At 40.1% G+C, this 18624-nt stretch overlaps 1 protein-coding gene across 8 annotated transcripts in view; it reads right to left on the reverse strand.

Moving 5' to 3' along the window:
- The window catches only part of Lrrc7 (leucine rich repeat containing 7), a 439615-nt gene that overhangs the window by 68603 nt on the left and 352388 nt on the right, over window positions 1-18624 (reverse strand). For all 8 annotated transcript variants that reach the window (XM_051195799.1, XM_051195785.1, XM_051195793.1 and 5 more), the window contains 5 exons: window positions 17426-17495; window positions 15584-15683; window positions 12984-13108; window positions 10792-11040; window positions 5862-6062 (listed from right to left, as the gene is read on the reverse strand). In XM_051195799.1, coding sequence (XP_051051756.1) covers window positions 5862-6062; window positions 10792-11040; window positions 12984-13108; window positions 15584-15683; window positions 17426-17495 — 745 coding nt within the window. The remainder of the gene's footprint in view (window positions 1-5861; window positions 6063-10791; window positions 11041-12983; window positions 13109-15583; window positions 15684-17425; window positions 17496-18624) is intronic.

Consider the following 18624-nt stretch of genomic DNA (forward strand, 5'->3'; position numbering starts at 1 on the left):
AAAGAGCCTGGGGTTGAAGATGGAAATCTGCATTTCCATGGAATTTCAGAGTTCAGTACAAGAAATGTATGGTAAAATTTTAAAGTGGTCTAATAAGGAATAAAAGCATGCGCTCATAAGACGATGCAAGCTGGAGAAGTGTTTCTCTGCAAAGAACAAGACATGCCAATTACACGATATTGTTTCTCCATTCCGTCTCTGCCTCATCATTTATTAATCAGGTTCCTTGGGCGAGGCAAAGTAATTCTCAGACCCTGTATCTGACACATCTGTCAGACGAAGGAGGTACGTAATAGAATCAGTGCAAATTTATGTCTAGCATATGAAGATAAAGGTTACTTATTTGTGTGAAACAACTCAGAAAGGAGGTATTTTTAAATGATACCTAATGCAAGCAGAAGAATTATTTTGTTAAGAAACAGCAAAATAAAAAAATTGAAATGAGGCTTAAGAACCAAATCAGCCAGTTATATCAGCACAGAGCGTTAATATTTCTTCTTTCACCTCATGTTTTACACATTCGGTACTTAGGATATCTCGATTATATGCATCAGCTTTTCAAACCTGTGACCAGGGCACTGCATGATCCAGCTAGGGTGTGAGTCTGACCCTGCTCAAATCGAAGAAACAGAAGTTTCAGACTATTTTCATGGTCGGGAACAGTGGAAGCTGCTGGCAAGCAATCAGCTTTGCTAAGTGGTCCATCCAAACGTTAGAAGTGGTGGTGAGTAAAATGTCCTTTCTTTTTTTTTTTTTTTTTTTAAATCCCATTATCTTTCCTTTATTTAAACAAAATCTTGCCTCTTGATAACATGGAGAAAGAGAATCCTAAGGTAAAAGTCAAGAAGAAGGAAAGCTTATTTTTGAGATTTTTGAGAGACTAGGACAAGAGTTAATAAAGGCAACAAGAAACAGTTGACTATTCTCCATTATTCAGCAGAAGATATGGCTTCTCTGTAGAAGGAAAGATAGAATGTGTCCTCATAATGAAAAAGGTTTGTATCGTTTTTGACTACAGCAGACACAGTGAACTGGTGTCCAGCTAGAAATATGCAGAACGCTAAAGAGAACAGGAGAGGAACTGGAGTTCTATCGAGGAATGGTCTGAGATTATCATTTACTCTAGCCTTTTCCTGTACCAATTGCTAGGCTTAATGTTGCATATAAATACCTGTTGTTACTCTAGTCCATCTTTGTAGGATCTCTTAGCACCTAGATTTTTACAGGTAAAGAAATTGTGGCCTGGACACAGCTCCTTGTCTTAGCTCAGCAACAAGTAAGATCTAAGAGAACAGTTCTTGCCTCCTAGATTAAAAAGCTCTTTCCATGGCTCCCAAAATATGCTCTGAAGCATCCACAGATCTGGGTCATTGCTAATTCACAGGGCTGTTATGGGTTGTAGAGAGTGTTTCAGGGAAACAGTGAATTGTGATCACCCAGACAGCTGTGAACTGACAGAACACTGTTGCACTTGGTTCTAGTGTTTGGTTGCACATTTGTGGCGTCAGTCCTCATGAAGCTGGATTTTGGTGATTGCTGTTTTCAAAAAGTAATACTTGAATGCTAGCGTTTGGCATCTGAGAGTTGTCATGTTTGCTATGACTTCCAGTTTTTAGAAAAAGTGGTCAGTGATAGTACCTGTATTTTAATATTTTTGCTTTGGTTATTTAAAAATGAAATAAAACATTTTTCCCTTCCAATCTATGCACTTTGTCTTTCCAATGACCTCAAAGGAGGATATATTTACAACGTTGCACCTAACTACTCCTATGGGAATGTTAAGTATTGTTTCTGTCTATGGACATTATAACAAAAATTACTGAGATGCAGAGGGCATACGTGTGGGAACCCACACAATTCGCCATTACAAGATGGCGCCGAGGACTGTTGTAAACAACCCTGTTTTTGGCGCGTGCCCTCCTCGAGTCTGCCTGGCAACAGCTATGCACCAATCCCAGACTGACTGGTGTCCTTTCAGGAAGGAACGCCCATCCTGCCTAGATATAAGCTGCTCCCTTCCTTGCTTGCGTGCCCCTCATCTCCAGCTCTCCCTCAATCAAGAAGTGCTTCAATAAAGTGTGATCAGAGAAGGATCCTCGTGTCGGTGGTCTTCTTCCCCTGCGGGTCAGGGGCGCGCCACACATACGCATGCTAGGAATTTCTTCAATGCACAGGCCAACAGTGACTAGACAGTGCACTCAAGAAAGATAAATCAACAAAAACTCAGAAATTCACCTGGACTTCCATGAACTTCTAATTGGACAGAGGGATAGATTATAATGCCAGGTTTAACTAATCACTGCTTTATTCAACAATATCTGTGTGCCTTCTTTGTGGTGGATTCTTGGCATACAGCTTCTACCAGCTTATGATGTAGTTACTCCCACAAACCCAGAATAAGGCGAAACTATCATTGGGTAGAAATGCTTTTGATATTCCTAACACTTTGCATTTTGTAGTGCAGCAGCCTGACACACTGTAGTACTTGTGTGTACTTAGGATTCTGCAGCTGCTGGAGGGCATATGGCTTGTTGTTGAGTATGGAGAGTGCATTGTTAGCCTAGCAAAAGGTCACGATTCAAAACTAGAGTGTGGGTTTTTTTTTTTTTTTTTTTTTTTTTTTACTAAGAGTTGATAGCTTTGGCAGCAGTACAAAAAATTCCCAACTTGAATTACCATCTGTACACACTAGACAAGACAGAAATGACCCTTATCCTCTGAAACTGTCTGAAGGTAATGTATAGAATCATTATAGATGGTCTCATTCCGTTCATTGCAAGTAAATAGAGTGACACAGTAGAAAAGCCAAGAAAGTTAGACTGGTCAGGGTGACCCTTTGAGATTTGAAGGGTGAGGGTATGCTAGCCATGCAAAGAGTTTGTGGAGTGGGTAAACAAACTCCAGAGGGCATTAAGTAGGGGAAACAAAGGAAGGAGAAGCCTTTGTTCCCATGCCCCTCTGGATCTGTTCTTTAGTATAGCTTCAGTGAAGACTCTAGAGTATGGCAAGAGGTCACTTGGGGCAGGCTGCTGGGGAAATACAGTTACCACTTTGGTTTGCCTTCTTTTCTCAGATAGGGTCTCATAGGCTAGCCTTGAATTTACTGCACAGCCAAGGATGACCGTGAGCTCCGAATCCTCCTGCCTTTCACCTTCCCAGTGCGCCATCGTATTTGCATACATCGTATTGCCCTTCTCCTTTGCTTTCTTTCAGTCTTGCTTACCTCAACCCTTCATTTTTCTCCCTTGTTTAAGGTGCTTAATCACCTGGCTGATTCTATCATGAAGCGTGCGATTCTCTACTGCACAGTCTATGCATACCACTAGACACGGAGGCACTAGTTTGCAATCCCAGTCTTCAGGAGGCAGAGGCAGTGAATGAGTCTTGAGTTTGTGGCCAGTCCGGGCTAATATCAAAATATTGAAACCTGTATCAAAAACCAAAAATTAAAAAAAATATACAGCTGTAAAATATGTAATAAATGCTAACTTTTCATAATTAGTAAGATACTTGGTTGTCCACACGATGTAAACCAGAACACTGAATACAATGCAGTGTGGCCCTTAATTTGGCTGCACTCAAGAGGATGATGATTGCCTGAAGTTGGCTGGAAGGAAAAGGAGATACAGAGTCTCCATTCCAGAGAAAACGTTGAAATCTCCAGTGTAATTTTTTGTTGTTGTTGTTAACAGAGATCACATCAGCTGATGGAGAAGACTAAGAAAGGGACGGGGCAGGTCACACAGTGAACATGACGTTGGAAATCGGTTTCCACTGTAGCCTCTCTAGCTAATGAAGAACCTCAGGCTTTTCCCCCAGCACTAAGAAGCTACTGCCAAGGAAATGATTCGATTCACACTCTTTTTAGGAAAAGCGTTGCCAAGGCAACAAGGAGGCTGGGGACAATGGAAAGCAAGGAGACAATGGCATTGCAGTAATGCTGGCAGTTAAGGACTTGTGGAAACACAGGTGATAATGTGCAGATTTGGGAAACTATTTGGAAGGGTTAAGGAATGAAGAGAAACAAGGAATTATTACCTCAATCTCCAGCCTCAAAGAGCTGGTAAATAATGCCATGAAATCAGGTTAAAGCTAGGGCAGAAGAGGGAGCAAGTTTGGGGAAGAGATGTAAAATTTAATTTTGGATGTATTAATTTTGGCATGTTCTTTATATGAAGACGTTAGCTGTATTTTATCTAGCATGGGGTTATTATTAAATTGGTGACCACAGATATTTCTCTTCCCTTTTATGTATCTAATCCCCAAATTAAGCAAGTATAGACTCTTCCCATATTTGTAGCGAGTTATTCACTTTTAGGTCTTCATAACTACGACACTACGAAGGATATTGACATGTGATTCTGTGAAGTTTAAATACAAAGTGTGTTGTGTGTGTTGTGTGTGTGTGTGTTTAGTGTGCACTTACTATTTCTTCCTGTCCCGTTTGTACTTGTCTAGTATCTTAGATGGGAGTGTGGTATCACAGGGAAAAGAGAGCACAGAGATATTTCAACAGGAAGAAAAGCACACCAACCTGAGATTTCCTCTTTCAGCTAGGCCTGTGTACCCTCGAACACTCCAGGTTCTACTTCCTTAGGTGTGAAAGTGTACTTCTCTTTCAGCTGGGTCTGCAATCTGTAACTATATTTGTTTGCTTTGGTTTTACAAAAAGGGTTCTCTTTGTGTCCTAGGCTGGCCTTGAACTCCCCACTGCTTCAGCCTCCCAAGTGTCTATCCATGGCTGTGTTTTTGCTCAGAGTCTTTTCTCTCTGTTTGTAATGCCCTCCACTGCTTCTTATTTTAAGGCAATTAAGCCATCTTTAATATATGCTCAGCCCCAATATAGGACAGGAAGTCATGTGATCATTTCATGTGTTTTTCCAGCTTAGCTTTGGAGACCCGGGACCCATTTTCATTTATTTTATTCCTCTCACAGTGTTTGGCACAGTGCTCCATAAACAGTTGGTGTTCAAATGCCACAGATAGATTATTTGAAACGCAGATTTGTAAAAGGGTTTTGTCAATCTAGAGTTTAGAGAACATGGACCAGACATGCTCACTCCAACTGTGTTTCTAGTGAAAGTAAAGGATGCAGCTGATTAGTTTGAAGAGTTGATGAGATAGTCGAGGTGACATAATGTAGTTGAATTCTTTTCAGACCATAAAAACCAATAAGACCGTGTTTGCAGCTTATTCTCAAATATAGGAAGCAAGCTTCTCATGGTCAGATCCCACAATCCTGAGGTTTTCTTGTTTGCTTGTTTGTTTTTTAAAGTTAAAAATGCTTTTGGCTGAAACTCAAACTCAAAAACATTAAAAAACAGAATGAGTTCCAGGACAGCTAGGACTGTTTCAACAGAGAAACCCTGTCTTGAAGAACAAAATAAAAACAAAAACAAAGCAAAAGCAAAGCAAACAAACAAAGAAAACCAAAACCAAACCAAAAACAAAAAAACTAAAAAGTTTCCATGTTAAAATTAGTAAGAATTTTACTGTGATTGTCTGAATGAAAATGTCCCATTGATTTCCCCAGCAAATGATCATAAGATTTGGGATGGCCAACATTCTCACGGGCATAAAACATTCCTGGCTAACTTATGTAGTTGATGAGCCACTGTACGTATTAAAGACATAGGAATCATTTTGGCCATGAGGGTGATACCCATCTTTGATTTACTAGATGTAACCCTCATGTCTCAAAAAAAAAAAAAAAAAAAAAAAAAAAAAAAGTCATTCTTATTTGAGGATTGAAATAATATGTAATTTGCTTACTCAAGCATTCTACTCAGTTAGAAGGAACATTACCACCCGGAAGTCTGAAAGTCAAACCACACTGGCAATTACCAATAACCTCCAAATACCTCCACTGTAATCTCCTTTGGGGCCACCGGCCACTTGTGTTCAAACTTTTCTTTCACAGTTTGCTCCGTGTTAGCTGTTGGATTTGAGTTCTCAACTCGCACTCCATGGCTTGGCTTACCCACCAGATTTTGAACAGATTTTACCATATTCTTTAAATCCTCTGGGTAAGGAGTTGGATATCGTTTTAGGTTTATTTCAACCTAGAAGTTTATAAAAAGAAATTTAACATAAAAACGACTTCAGAAAGCATGCTCACCAAGTTACTCCATGGTACAAGCTTCATCAGAAGCAAATGCAGTACAGTGAGTGTTGACTGCCCAGGGAACTGCCTTTGATGTGAGGAGTGGGGATTGGCACCTATTCAGATTTGTGGGGTTGGCCCGACTCCTTCACACCCTTCTACCTCATCAACATTTTTTTTAAAAGATTATATTCTATATTTTGATGAGTGTCATAGCAGTAAATAAGTCTCTTAAGTGACTGCTAATGGTAAAAAAATGTATTACCAGTTACATTACATCTTAGAAGTTTTCTGTCTTTGGCATTTAATAATTTTGAAACTTAATAATTTTCATAGTGAGAATGTCCTTGGAGTTCAGTGCAGGTATTGGGAGGGAGGAGACATCAGAAGATTTACAAGTAGAGTAGGCATTAAAAAAGCCAAACAGGTGTTAGCCTGCATTTATAACTAGCACATGGTGTCAAAGTGTAGGGTGGCTTGCACTTTTTAGTACTCTAGGAAAAAAGTTTTGGGGTGGCTTTCACACTTGGTTTTTAACACTAATGAGGCTACATGCCTCTTAAGTAATAGCTTATATAAAGGTAAGTAAATGGACACTGTTTTCTAATATGTTTTAGGCAAATGTACATGTTGTAGCTGCTATTGCTCAGATATTTTTCCATCTTTAAAATTTGTTTGCAGGCGTTAATATAATTTCCAAGAGTGTATCTGAAAGACACTTCCTAGTAATGACTTCATTCATGTAGAATATTCCACCATGAGAGTATTCCTTATTGTGCATGTAAAAGAGATTCCGTACAAGCCATTCATGCTGACTGAAGAAGGGACTCACAGGAAGAGATAGTTGTGCCCGGTTTGACTCGTGCCAACAACTATGTCATTTTGAATCTGAGTAGAATCAACTTTTTAAAATGGAATGGATTAAGTGGTTGTGGTATGTATTGTGGGAAGCATGTGTGTGAGGGTGGAGGGTGGGAGCAGAGGAGGTGGGAGAGAATGGAGGAGGAAGAGGGTAGAAGCAGAGGAAGGCATCCATGAGGGACTCCCCATCTGGCCCATGGCATGTAGAAGAGGCTGCAGAGTATGAAGGACTCAAACGCTTTTGCTAATCTGCTGCTTTAGCAAATTCGCCAATGTGTTACTCTTAGGATTCACTGTGGCTTGCTACCCTAAACAGATAATAGGGCTGGGTGTTACTGTCTCTTTTCTAATGTTCTTTAGACATTAAAAACATAAAGTTATTTATCAATACATATTTGGAATGCAGAGAAAACCAGGTTTTGTTTAACTAAGGTAACTGTAATTTTTTTTATGTTCTCAAATAAATGAGAATAGAGCAAATAAATAAATAAATAGGATTAAGGCTGTAAGAACCCAAGGTAAAATTAAGTTTCACAGGAAAAAGTAAGTAATTTTTTTTTTGGTTTTGTTTTTTAGATTTATTATGTACACAGTGTTCTGCTTGTATGTACCTGCACACCAGAAGAGGGCACCAGATCTCATTATAGATGTTTGTGAGCCTCTCAGGACCTCTGGAAGAGAAGCTAGTGCTCTTAACCCCTGAGCCATCTCTCCAGCCCCTCTCCCCAATAAGTTTTTACAGTTTAATACTGATGTGTTCCAGAGTTAGTTTATAGTGTATCCTTCAGTAAATTCTGAACAACATGATCCATCTAGCCAGAACACACTGGGATGTACGTACTCATGGATCTGCTCTTTAACTCCATGTTAGTAACATTAACTCTGAATTATATCGATTTTTAAGCTATAGTGTTGGAATTGTTTAAACGTACTTGATATAAAGGGGCTAAAAGTTGGAAAACTACAAATCTGTATTTCATAAATTGTGAATTGTAGAATGGACTGTCCATCTTGCTAATTAAGGAAATTGTTTCTCTCTTACTAGCCAGTGGCAGATTGTACAGAAGAGTAACTTAAAGTAAGGCACTAAATGAAAATTCTTTGCAACTCAAATGTGTCCAGCAACGACATGCTCTTCCATGCCCTGCTCTTCCATAAGTTCCACGACTCTTCATCATGCACTACATGGCTTACACTACGTGGCTTACCACCGTTGTGACAGATGTGGTGTGGGTACTTTCTGGTCATTTTAAAAGCAACTTGATGCCATATTTTGCTCACATCATCACAGTATGTTCTGTTATTCCACTGCTATGGAAATACTTAAACGAGAACCAGATCTGTCACAAAGCTCAAACTATTAGTCTCTTTCAAGGCCATGGGATGGTTGCTACTTAATTATTTACTTATACGGGTTACTTTATATTTTTTTTCACCTTAAAGTGGCTCTTCCCCAAGTTTGGAAATCTTTAGGAATCACTAAACTTGATTAGTTTCATCTAGAAAATAAGCACTCTGACCCCATCCACTATTCTCCAAGCTTTGGGCTTGGGGTCACGAAGTATAAATTCGAGTCACAGGTCTACCTATAAGTGGAAACGAGACACTATCTGCTGCCTCTGCTTATGCGCAGTGGAAAGCTAATGCCTTTCTCACAGACTTGCATTCATTTAGAACTAAGACAACATGTATGTGAAGGCACCTTGGAAATGCATTGTCTTTTTAGAGATCTCAGTTTGTAACTCAGGTTGGCTTCATGCTCCCAACTCTGCTGCTTCAGCCTCCTTATTACCGGGATTAAGGTGAACACCGTCACACCTAGATTAACATTGTTTTTAATGTCAGATCTTGCTTGTTTCCTTTAAAGCTCTGGATTCCTTTGGTAATTTAGACTCTGTCCCACATGTCTACCTACGTGCTGAGTCTTTCAGGTTGTATATGTTATTCAGTGTTCATTGTGTTCCAGGCATCATGCTGAGTGCTTTATAGGGATATTTAACTTATTATCGATTAGCTACATAGTGTACAATAATATTTACAACCATTCCTACAGTTTTAAAAACAGATTACCATATATGTGGAATGATGAATATTATGTGTTATAGAATGCCATTACTTTGTAAATGTTATGTTTACATTTCATAAAGCAGCTGTCGTCACTTTACAGGAGTTGTATCCAGTTGGGACTGCTTGACTTTTCTCTGTGGTCATGTTAGAGCTAAAGTCTTCTGGATTCTGAGGTTTACATCACAGCATGGTTGCTTAGTTAAGAGATACTCTCTCGTATATTATGACACAGAATTGTGTAACCTTGTGGAAAAGGTGCTACAAAACTAAAATGTATATTTTGCTGTTAAATAAACGAGACAATTTCAATTAAAAGAATAAAGCTAAGTAATTCTAATTTGCAATTTCTTTCAAAGTGAAACTGTTTTATAATCCAATTCTATTTTAAGGTCTGTACAGACATATTGATACCCTTCCTGCCTTCAGTATTTCAGAAATGGACCAACATGGTCATAAAGAGTTATATTACTAGTTCAGTGGCATTTATACCTAAATGCAGTTTCTTTATTTGTAAATACCTGGGCCAGAAACATTCCCCATCCTAACATGACACTAAGACCGTAAGTGAATTTCTGACACACAGAGGTGGGCAAATCTACAAAATCCATTCTGATAATAGTGTTAAATTTGTCACTCACTATAAAGTATTTGCTCATAGCACATTTAACATTGTATTAGAATGCAAGATTCTTACTAAAATAAAAAAATTTTAATTTTTGGAGGTAAAATGCTTCACAAGACTCTTAGTATCTAAATAAAGTACAGTAAGTTCAAATAACAGCTTTGGAGACCCCAAATGTACAGTAAAGGAAGAGTTGCTTATCATAGCGCGGGCATTCAGAAATGGTGTCTTGGATTCAGACAGAACTGTTTCTCATATATTATATTATATGCACATAATATAATATACTTTACATATTCATTAAATTAGAATTTGATTGTAAATTCCAGTAAGAGAAACAATAGAGTTTTGCAGTGATTATTAAATACCATACTATTCTAGCAGTTAATGGGGATATTTTACAAAACAAGGACAACAGGGCAGTTTTAGTCAGGAAGGTGCGTTCTCAGCTTGTCTTATATTGTGGAAAGAATATAAGACATAGAATGAGAATCTAGTCCATTACATGTGGGTGGCAACGTTTATAAAATCTCAGTGTGCTTTTGTATTTTCCCTCCTATCATTTATCCTCTTAGACCCCCAGCTCTGAGAAAGGGAAATCCTTTCTGCCATGATTCCCAACCCCATCTTCTCTTACAGGAATTCATATAATTTGAATCTTGAAATTAAGGGACATTGCTGCTTTCGGAAAGAAGTCTCTGTTTGCCCAGAGTCTATTCCCAGCAAACCTCAATGCCAATCTGTGTTGTTCTCAAGTCAGGTTTTGTCTAGCCTCCCCCAAGCTGACCCTGAGAAGCGTGCTTGTTCACGGGTTCCAATCATCACTTCCAAAGTCCGTACAACTGGCAACACCTCCCCGCACGTTAAAAGAAAAGCAAAGCCCCAACTTAAAAGCCATGCCAGACACCCCACGAAAAGGCACCTGAGGTTGGTGTCCCCGCCCTCTGACTTAGGTTTCCCCACCCTTGGCCAATGCCAGTAATCCTAAGGATAAATTGGATCAGGACACTGGCTGGCAGTCTGAGGGCTGCTGTGCGATCCACAGTTCTCACCCCTAATCATGCAGCACGTACCCCGTAAAGCCCTATTCCAAGGGAGCCTCTACCGGGCTTTTCCTACCCCACACACCTAGGCCTACCTGTCTGCCACTTAGAGAGGGAAGAGTTGTGGACTGGGCTGCCACTGGCAAGGGAGCACACATGCTCCTGTCCTGCTGGAGGCCACTTATACAACCCCATGCCAGCTGGGGGTCACTCTGGGGGACGGGCATATCTTGGATCTGCTGATCACACCTGGCCCATGGTGTGCAGCAATCGCCAGACAGCCTGGCAGGTTGGAGAGTAATCCCACGCTGGCCCCTGTCCCAGGGGGCTTGGCAGGAGAGAGCCTGTGGGAGAAGGAATCTCCATTTTCTGGGAGAAACAGGAGCACTGCAGCAAACACGTTCGCTTGATCATTTTCTACCCTTGGATAGTTTTATTTTTTTCTCTTTCATTCAGGGCAATGCATTTAAAACAATGAATTTCAACTCCATGTAATGAAGCTGCATAACACGAAGCCACGGGCGGCAAGCTCCTCACACGATCCAGCATTCACACTCACCATACACACTCCAAGCAGGACTTTACATCCTTGCCCCTTCGAAAGTTTGTTTTTAAAATTCCAGTCAACTAAAATTAAAATGGGCTAATTTTAACGTACATGTAATGAACCAGAAGAATGTGAGCTGGTAAGACCCCAGGGTGCTGCACATCATCTTCCTACGATGATGGGCTTACGAGTGTTTCTCCTCTAATTTGTCTGATGGCCAGTGGCATCAGGAACAGCCAAATTAGTCAAAGCCAAGTAGTTGGAGATTTTGGAAAAACAAATTGTTTTACCAAAATACAAATAAAGTGAATGTAAGTAAATGCAGAGAAAAAACAAAACCACTCTCTCTAAAGCACATGGAGCCCATTATGAGCATAGACATACTAGTTACAGAGCCCACAGACAGGGTTTCTAGATTATTGCTTCCATTTCTATATTTCATGATTCTACCAATACATCTATGGAGAACATTAAATGTTATTTCTTTTTGATTCTCGATTATGTATTTTTAAGAGGAAGCCTGTAGTTATTTTGACATTTCAACGAAATATAAAAACTAATCAAGAGTCCAACACAGGATGTATCACACATTGGATCTCGACTTAATACAAAATCCTTGAAGAGGGGAACTGGAACTGAGTTGCTTTAAAGGTTTTGTATTAAATTTAGCGTAATTCTTTTCTAAGAACTCGCAAGTTTTAAAACATGTCTCTTTGGTCATAAGACAACAGTATTCCATGACAACAGCCATCCATAAATGTTTCTTCAATAGAAAAGTTTTAGAGAAAGTATGCCATTTTGGATTTGTGGCTCCATTTTGAGTTTTCCGTAATGACACCGTCATCATGAATGACAGTTGAAGAAATAACATTTAGAAGATATGGTAAGGTAGGGACAGGGAACACATCACACAATCCTGATTTATTCATACGGTGCATATATAGTTAGGTCATTAGTCACTATGAGTGAAAGCTGTTAGTATTCATGTTTTTGAAAAACTGCACAAATAATATAAAAATTAATGAGAGATTCAAGGTGCCATCATGACATAACATGAGTAATTGAGTGTTAATGAAGCCTCAGCCGATTCTCCTATTTGAAAATTTAAATAATGAAAATATACAGGCTCAAATGTTTAGCCTTGTTTCTTCATTCAGGTTAGTCAGAACGAAAGATTTCTTAAAAATGCAGTTAAAATAAAGAAATCATTTTGCCTAAAGATCTTCACTTGTGGTTGGACACCCACCTCCTTTTAAAACTCAAAGAAACAAAAGTTCTTTTCAAATACCCCAGCCACATAGAAGACCTAAGGGATGCTACACCACTGTAGCATGCCAGTCAGGTGGTTTTCCATAAATGTGCATTTTGGCTGGTACTGTCTGCACAGGGCCTGGCTCTGTGACCAGAAGGATTACCGTAGAATGTTACAGATGAATGGAGACTTAGGTGAGGCTCATCACCTAGACTTCCCTCCCACATTCAGCTTGAATCTCTTGTGTGTGGTCAGACTGGGGTGGGAGGGGTGTGGAAGAGAGTGCGGATCAGGCTTGCTCAGTCAGAACAGGGGCATTCGTCTCTTTCTGAATCACACCAATGCTGCCCAAACACTGGCCCTCTAGATTGGAGAATATAGAAGGACTGTGCGACCTCCCAGAGAGGTCCCCTAGTAGATCCCTCCTCCGTCTGAGTAATAACAGTGGACAGACAGAACGGTAAGAGAAACAAAGGCCGAACGTTCACCTTAACTTCCCCAGCTCTTTCGTTGTCTTCTTTTTTATCCTCAAATTCAAAGGCGACAGTCATGCGCTGCTGTCTCTGCTCTTCCCACAGCGTGGGGTTGAAGCTGTCGCTGTCTGACTGGAAATCTGCGGAGTCCAAAGTATTAATGCTTTCCTTTTCTTTTGTATACAACGGTGTATTTAAAAAAGTTTAATAGACGATGCACAAAGAAAGCACGGGAAGCACCACCAATCAATACAATAAACCCATTTAAAAGTCTGGGGAAAGATATTGAGGAAGAGGAAGGAGGGAAGCGGGAAGAGCAGGAAGTGGAAAGCAGAGCACTTCCCTGGGTGTTTCTCATGTCCTGTGTGTTTTGCTGTTAGTCATGAGGGTTGGGGATTTTCCTAGCATAGGAATGGGTCCCCTTGGGCCAACAGCAACAGCATGGAGATTGGATGAAGCAATCCAGTCTCGCTATTCCTCAGAACAGTGGAGGAATCATGTTAGCGTCTTCTTTGTGGTGAGTAAGCTGGCAGAGTGATCCGATTCTGCCCAGGTCTCTCAGGGGTACACAACGTTGGGGTAGCTACCGAGCCGGAGTCACGTTATAACAAGGCAAGATACTACACAGCGATGACTTTTCAGCAAAACGCCCCGTACTCTGATGTTCTTGCTGGTTCTTTGTGTGTATGTGTGAGGCGTATGTGACTGGAGTAACCTCATTTTTAAGCACTATGGTTTTAATTCATTTAAATGTGCCTCAAATAAGCAGGGAAGATGGTTTACAAATCACCAGTTTACATCAAAATGTCATCTAATGGTAAAAATCTGCTTGGAAACATAATAATGAAAAGTGTATGAAAGCCCATTGACAAGTGCTTAGTTGAAGCTAACTCCTTTTCCAAAGAATTTTTCTATGTCACGATTTTCTCTGTCTAACAGAATTCGAAAAATTCACTTATCATTTTCTTTTTCAACAGGCAGAAGTTGATTGACTGGGTTGAAGTTCAAGAATTATTTTTCAACCATTACACCAAATTTTCTGTCCTCAATAGAAAAACAAACAGAAGATTCAAGGCAGTAAAGGCAAAGGCTTTTGCAACTCAGGTCACCTGATTCCTGACCTCACATGGGGGTGGGGGTGGGGTGGGGGAGGTTGACCAGGGGCTTAGGTGACACACTAGATCTCAGGGATGACTTGTGGATCTGGGTTACTTCTTATTTTTTTTTTTTTTAAACATGATTTTGAAACCCAGGGATGTTGCAAAGAAGAGAAGATAAATTCAGGTTAATAAAACAGCACTTAATTGGTTCTTTATGATGCAAAAACGTGGTGGCTTTTCTTTCATAAAATCAAAAGATCAGTTTATTCAGAAGTGAAAATTATATTTCAAAACAACCTTCCCCTTTTATATTTATGCAAGTCAAAACTTGAATAAAAGCATCCTTACGTATTCCCCAGTGATTCATTTACATCTGGAAGTCAAAGAGTAAAGCCATTTATTACCATTATTCTTGAAAATGAGGAACACACAAGTAAATGCTTCACTTCAAAAGCTGGTCTCAGACAGGGTGGGTTTATCTGTGGCTGCATTAAACAGGGTTCATTGTCACAAGAACCGCCATGATTGTGCATAGCTACAGAGAACAAATGCCAGCCAGTGCTATTCAAATAGGAAAAGGCAACCCCCTTTTAGAGCTTTGTATAACAGTGTGATCAATCATAGGCTATAAGACTTGTTATAACAGGTTTAGGTTGTTAAAAACTGTTTTTTAATCAAGTTGCTCATATCGCTTTGGGAATCTCAATGTAAAGAGAAAATGTCATGACTGTACGTCAAGTCCTATGACTAACTCGCCTGGGGGTGGGGGTGGGTCCAAGATTGTTGTCCCGATCTTTAAAATACGCTGTGTAATACGCACAGGAGAAGGCCCTCTCCAGCCAGTCCTTCTTTGGCTGCTAGTCGCTGGGCACAGCATTTGATGACCAGGTCCCATACCCTGCAGTCTAACCCTTAGAGAACACTCTAGAGTGTTTACATTATTCTCGTGTGTGCTAGGAGGAAGACTTTTCTATTTGGTGGTGTGTGTGTGTGTGTGTGTGTGTGTGTGTGTGTGTGTGAGCGCGTGCATGCACGTGTGCCCATTCATGTGTGTTTGGGTACATGCATGTGCACATGCAAGTGGAGGCCAGAGCTCAACATTAGGTGTCTTCTTTATTTGATCTCTACCTTAACTTTTGAGACGGGATTTCTCTCTCACTCAGAGCTAAGGCTCACCCATTAGGCTAGGCTGGTTGAACAGCAAGCACTGGCATCTTTTCTCCCTGGCATGGGGATGCAGGTCATGTGTCACCATGATGGGATTTTTGCACTGATGGTGGAGACTCTCACGCTTGCATGTCAAGCACTTTACAAACCGAGCCGTCCCCTGAAGGGGGCTTGCTTTTGGAATCTTAAAATATTACAGCACCGAGACTCAAACTCCCAGATGGTATGCTATGGAGTGTTCTTTTACTTCCCATGAACCAGTATTCCTGGACAGAAACTGGAATCTAAAAAGTCCTTTTCATCTACAACATCATTAAATATTACCGAATGCGTCTGCTGACAACCTACCTTCATCACCACGGGGTTGCTGGGGAAACATGTAGTTTGTCAGTACTCTTTGCTTGGTTTCTGGGTGGGCTTCTGTTTGTAGAGGGATAAGGGCCTTGGACTGGAAGCAATGAGCACCGGTTAGGAAACAAGTAATTGTCTGACCTCTCAGAGATGAATGGACAAGATGGCATACCATAGATACTGCTGTGGCTCTTTCCAGATTTTAAGTTTTTTTTTTTTTTTTTTTTGTGATGTTTGATCTTCTTTAGTATACTTTTAAAAAGCTTATCAAAGCCTGTTCAACTGTGCACTTCAGTCCTAATCTTGAGGAGGCAGGAGCCTGTTAAACTTTCAGCTGAGTGAAAAGTGTGGTCCTGGGCATGAATTGCTTCTCACAGGTTGTGGTGTACACAGACATGTGGTACCTGCACTGCTCACACTGAGCAAGGCACAGCCCACATGTGAATACAAGCTGTGCACATATCTTATGTATTTTATTGTCTGTTACCAATTCGGTATCAGAAATACTATTTTTGGAGGCTTTTAACTCAGGTATTATTTTCATAAGAATAGTGTAAACACCATCTATTAATAGGAAAGAAGCAAGGGTCTCATGAAGCTGCCTAGGGACATTGCCACAATTGAAGTTAACTGGTGCAGTAGCTTTTATGGTTATTCCCCCACCAGAATAGTACTTGTGATGTTAAGACATTTTTATATTGTAAGGCTACTACCCCAGCATCAGAGTTCACAGACTCTGGAAATGATCATCTGTAAAGATAGCCCAGTGCTTCGAAGGCATCTGTGAGACCAGGAATGGCAATCCAACCTTTTACCAGCAGGTGGAAGCTAGAGCTGTGAGTAGCTGAAGACACATTAACACTCTAATGCTTACACTTTAAATCTGCAGGGATCACTTTTAACTTGTAATAAAAGTAACACACTAACACTCTTATGCTTACACTTTAAATCTGCAGGGATCACTTTTAACTTGTAATAAAAGTAACACACTAACACTCTTATGCTTACACTTTAAATCTGCAGGAATCACTTTTAACATGTAATAAAAGAACCCAAATAACTAGAAATAGAAACCTGATTTCCAGGGAATATTGATATATCGAACTGAAGGTGCATTGTTTCTATTTGGCCATTCATATTTTGGAGTAGGGGTTTCAAAGATTTAGGAACAGCAGAAAAAAATGGTTAGTGGTAAATCCTGATGAAATGTCCCACACACGCTTTTGAGGCAAAGCATGTGTCTCTGTTTCCTGTTATTTTCCAGTTGATAAAAATGATTCATTAACATGGAACTCTTGATCCAATTATAATCTATTTTCATGAGTATACAAAAATATCGAGACAACCACAAAATTCCTGAAGATAGCTATCAATGTATCAGCAAAGGTCTTGAATAAAGTTTTAGAATTACGTTGATCATAATTAAAAACAGTGAGGAAAAAAGGAAGATAGCGGCTGGTAATTCCCTCTTGTGGGGATTGTGGTAATGGCTTTTCAGTTTTTACCTTCACAGCTATAATTAAAGTGTGTCCTCTAAGGATGTGTGTGCCACCAGGAGCTGAAAAGCTATGCACACCACCATTTGTGTGTTGGGTCTCTGTCAATGAAGTATGTATGGAACAGAGGTAGTTGAGGAGCATAGAGACCCTGGCACTGTTTCACCTACACCGTGTGTGAAGGAACTTTTGTGAAAACCCCCCTCCAAGGCATAAAAAAAATCTATATTTTATAATAGTCGTCCAGTGTATCTACTGGGACACAGTAGCACAAAGTTTCAGTTACACTTCACCTAAGGAGCAAGGTAACTCAGGGCATAAGCTTTTTTTTTTTTTTTTTTACCTGATTGTCAGAAAGCCACAATGCTGCAAGCTCTTTGAGTTTGGTGAACGAGAACGGTAAATTCTTCAACCTGTAGGGACAAGAGATGTCTCATAGCATAGATACGGACAGCAAAGCTTATTTAAACATACTACTGTGTTAATACATTGCTCTCATCCATCATTTCTCTTGAGTGTCTAAATAGTCTTAAAAGAACAAAAAATTCCTTTCTTATTTACTAGTGTGTGTGTGTATATGAGCATGTGTGTGTGTATGTATGTGTGTTTGTGTGGGCATGTGTGCATGTATGTGTGCATGTGTGCGTATGTGTATGTATGTGTGTATGTCTGAGTGAGCATACCTTGCATGTGTATGTATGTGTGCACACATGTGTGTGTATGTGAGCATGTGTGCATGTGTGTATGTATGTGTCTATGTGTGAGTGTGAGCATGCCTGTGTATGTATGTGTGCATGTGTGTGTATGTGAGCCATGCGTGTATGTGTGAGCACTTGTGTATGTATGTATGTGTGTACATATGTGTGTATGTGTGCATGTGTGCGTATGTGTATGTGTGAGTATGAGCATGCGTGTGTATGTATGTGAGCATGTGTGTGTATGTGAGTATGTGTGCATGTGTGCGTATGTGTATGCATGTGTGTATGTGTGAGTGTGAGCATGAGTGTGTATGTATGTGAGCATGTGTGTGTATGTGAGCATGTGCGCACGTGTGTGTGTATGTGAGCATGTGTGTATGTATGTATGTATGTGAGCACGTGTGTATGTGTATTTCTGTGCATGTGAAGTTAGAGGACAACTTCCAGGAGTTGTTTTTTTCTCCTTCCACTCTATAGGTCCAGGGGATGAAAGGCAGTTCATCAGGGTTGGAGGCAAGTGCCTTTATCTCATTTTCCAGGCCCCAAACAACAACAATCTTTCTAATCTTTCAAATGCTTCTCATAGTATTTAAATAAAATAAAAATCCTGTTAGTACCCATGGTCAGGCTCTACAGTGTGCACCCCAGTACTAGAGAGGTGGCTCAGCAGTTAGAACTTGTTGCCTCCCCTAAAACATGAGTTCTGTTCACAGACCTCACACCAGGCAGCTCACAGCTGCTCCTTAACTCCAACTTCAGTATTTCATTAGGCGTGCATGTGTGGGCATGCATACCCACTCACACAAATACAATATTAAAACCCAAATATGTAGCCACATGGCTG

This window comes from Phodopus roborovskii, unplaced genomic scaffold, assembly GCF_943737965.1.
Source record: "Phodopus roborovskii unplaced genomic scaffold, PHOROB, whole genome shotgun sequence".
In the NCBI taxonomy this organism is placed as follows: domain Eukaryota; kingdom Metazoa; phylum Chordata; class Mammalia; order Rodentia; family Cricetidae; genus Phodopus; species Phodopus roborovskii.